Raw genomic sequence first — 3,583 nt, forward strand, 5'->3', positions numbered from 1 at the left:
GGTCCCTCAGTCTCTCCTCGTAGGGCCTGTCCTGCTGCCCTCTCACCAAACAGGTGGCCCTCCTCTGAACTCTCTCCAGGCTGGCCACAACCTTTTTAAAGTCTGGTGCTGTACTTCATATTTCCCAAATGAAGTACAGCTACCCATCACACAAAAAGATACAGAGGGAGCAAAACTGCATTTTATGGTGGTGTTGTCACACAATTAGTAATTTAAGAGCTGATTCAGAACAGAGAAGAGTTTTGGCCTCTATACCATGCTTCACTGGTCCCTACTATATCACCACTAACTTGAACAATACCATGTATTTAGAGGAAAAGAGTGAAAAAGATACAAAGGAAAAACTCCAGTTGTGTGAAAGCTGAATGAGAAACAACTTATACTTGAGGCTGAGTGCACTATCCCACCAATATTTACTTAAAATGACTGGGGTTCCTGCCTCCACCCTGTCCCCTGCCACGTTCTTCTCTCATTTGCAGCTTCAGCATTTAAGATCTAGGAAATTTGATCTAGAGGTTATATCCCCAACTCCCAAGCTCAATAACTCCCTTCCCCCTCCAAGAACTTTTCCAATCCCTTTTTGTTTTCAACAAAACCACTTATCCCACCCATCCTTTTTAACTGCATCCTGCCACTATAAAGGAGAAGGGGGAAAAAAGCCAACTTTCCTGCTTATTAACACATTTTAACCCACCTTCAAAATGGAAGGCTAATGTGAATAAATTACTATTCAGACCTTCACGTGCATCACAAAGGAACACTGCTGGTGATAAACACTGATGTATATGACAAAAAATCCAAAGAAAATAGTATTTGCCTCTAATCATATTGCAGAAAATAAGTAACAGGTCCTTGACTGCTTTGTTTTGCAAAAAAGGGAAATCAACTAAGGCTTAAGCAAAAGTGAAGTGAACAGATACAAACCCTGAGTGCAAAATATTTCATAAAATACTCCATTTCTGCTTATTTCTCATTTTGCTGTAAGCTCTAATGTTATGCTCCTCAGAGTTTATACCAGAGAAAGGTTTTACTTCAAGTTAGAAATAAAAGAAACCCTGTAATATACCTACCCAGTATCATTGTCTTGTTCTGCTCTGAGCATGGCAAACCACTGCTGTTTGTAAACAGAGGACAGCCATTCTAAAATTAAAAATATATATATATATAAATGGACATGGGGTATTCTTGGGGAGGCGGCAGAAGAGAGATAATCAAAACATTTAAAACATTTAAAATAAAGAAATTAAATGATAAAGAGCTGAATAAGTTTTACAGTATATAAATAGCCAAGTCACACCCCGTCAGTTAACATTTCACTTGTATTCTCTACCTGTAACACTAATCAGAGCTACATGATGCTGCAAGCATCAATAAAGTGACCATGGGTGAAACTTAAAATTATATTTGTCTGTTCTATGAAGCCAACACTATCCCCATCAAAATACCTATGCGACTAAATAAAGTATTTTATCTGCTTACCAAGATCAGTTAAACTGAAGAGACCACTAATCAGGTAAATTACAAAGCAGATATTCAACATCTTATGTCTAGGTAGCATCCCTTAAATAAGCACATCATGATTTAAGCTTAGAGGCATTCTTTAAAGAGATGGCACCTAAGCCTCACTGTGTCAAATAAGGTATGGATATGCAAACAATGAAAACATTAAGTGAGGTGCAAAAAAGCAACAAAGATGAAAATATGGCAAGAGTCAAAGTAAAAGGAAGGCTGTAAACACTGGGGACATGAGAGAGGCTAACACGTTATGGGATGGATTCTTTTTTGAGAGTAATAAGGAAGTTTAACAGCTGTAATAACGTTTGCGGTAAAAACAGGAAAGTTCTAAGGTAAAAACAGAGAATCTATGGCCCAGTGGCATACAAGAAGAAAGAAAAGATCCATGCAGAGAAGCAAACTGGGGCAAATTTACTAGTCTGAAGATAGGAGAGAAGGGAAAATAAGGAAGCAGGTGAGGACAGGTGCAGGGTACAAAACATCTCCTGAGAATGAGGGAAATTTAATAGGTTATAAACAGGAGACCAGTACAGTTAGCAAAAAGGAAGGAATGGCATGAACACTCAGGTCCTAAATCATTTCTGTGCTTGAAACGCGGGGAACGACTCCTGACTGCATTAACTGCAATGACAGAACTCAGACTGGACACCAAGTATCCAAAAAACTCAATAGAAAGCGAACGCCACAAAAAGCGTTTCAAGAAAACCAGAATTAGAACTCCAGGCATGTTCTGAAGAATAAGGAGGGAAGTTTGGAGTTCAAGGTACTATGGTTTTTATACTATTTTTCACTTGCAAATTCTAACTGTATCTCACCTGTTTACTTAGTTGTATGAACATTACCACGGAAGTTTCTAAAATAAAAACAAGTTTTATTCTGGGACTGTTGAACAACACAACATTTTATTTAAACAAAAGTGAGATTTCACTCTGAAATAAGAATGACAAATACCACTGGATTTCACTCCTAAACTTCTTGCCTAAACGCAGAAAGCCTCACCACAGTATCTATCATTTGCTCCACAACAGGTTATTCTCATTACCCAGAAAAATTTAACTTGGAACAATGTAAACCATTTCTACTAAAACTTAATATAGTTTCTGAAACTACAGAAGTTTTGAAGTAGCAAAAAATGTGTTGCAGGCATGCAATTATCAGAGTAAACTACTCAAAAACAAACTACCTGCATTCAACATAAATCCATTATTAAAAACCAGAAAAAAACCCAGAGTCATTCCCAGATCGTAACACAGTTCAGTAAATGAATATTACCAGTTCACAAAAAGCATCAAGCATTAAAATCCAATTGTATAAATTCACTCAGCATTAAGGTAAAACCATGCTACAAGTCTATTACTTTTAAGAAGCATTCTTGACACATTTGCTTACATGAAACATTTGCCACCCAAAGCATGTTTTTAACACAAGTCTGAATGCTTTGTGCTCAGATCTGGTCTCCTGTAGTATGGACCCCACTTAAAAAAAAAAAAAGTCACGACAAGCCAGTTCTTTTCCTATGTGCAAATCCTGCCACAGTCAAATGTTAACTTAAAGAAGTGTCGGCTTCAGCTCAGGAAGTGCTCAGTCAAGTCATGGGAGAGAACACTAGAAATTGTGCTGTCCATTTGAAAACACTGTATGACAAGTTGTCAGAAGAAGCAATTTGCCAATCATCTCTTTTCCTGGACTGGAGAAAGAAACCCAGAAAAATTCTCGATACATGCTTTTCCCTTCTCTGTTGTGTGTCAAAATACAACAATACAGGATCTGACAACAAAGCAAGTCACCCTGAATGCTGAAGTTCATCTAGACTGACTTAAGAAAACAGGTCCTTCTTTTAGCACAACAGATGCGCAGAAATGGCTTCCATTTCTGCGCTCAGACTTTTCCTTTTTCAAGAAGGACAAGAAACAAAAACAAATTAAAATGAGTGCACTGATAAAAGATTTTTTGGGCTGACAATGATAGTTGATTTTTAAGGAGGCATATTGACCAATACCGATCCGATTTCCAACACAGCTGCATGTAGCTGGTAAATCTGTTGTAGTGGAAAGGGATAGGGGAGGGA

At 37.8% G+C, this 3,583-nt stretch overlaps 1 protein-coding gene across 1 annotated transcript in view; it reads right to left on the reverse strand.

Annotated features, from left to right (window-relative positions):
- Positions 1–3,583, reverse strand: part of GMCL1 (germ cell-less, spermatogenesis associated 1) — a gene marked incomplete at its 5' end in the record, with an annotated part of 26,802 nt that overhangs the window by 8,483 nt on the left and 14,736 nt on the right. Inside the window, one exon of the mRNA XM_019545886.1 lies at positions 1,071–1,140. Coding sequence (XP_019401431.1) covers positions 1,071–1,140 — 70 coding nt within the window. The remainder of the gene's footprint in view (positions 1–1,070; positions 1,141–3,583) is intronic.

The sequence above is a fragment of the Crocodylus porosus genome, unplaced genomic scaffold, assembly GCF_001723895.1.
Source record: "Crocodylus porosus isolate Cpor-Errol unplaced genomic scaffold, CroPor_comp1, whole genome shotgun sequence".
NCBI lineage: Eukaryota > Metazoa > Chordata > Crocodylia > Crocodylidae > Crocodylus > Crocodylus porosus.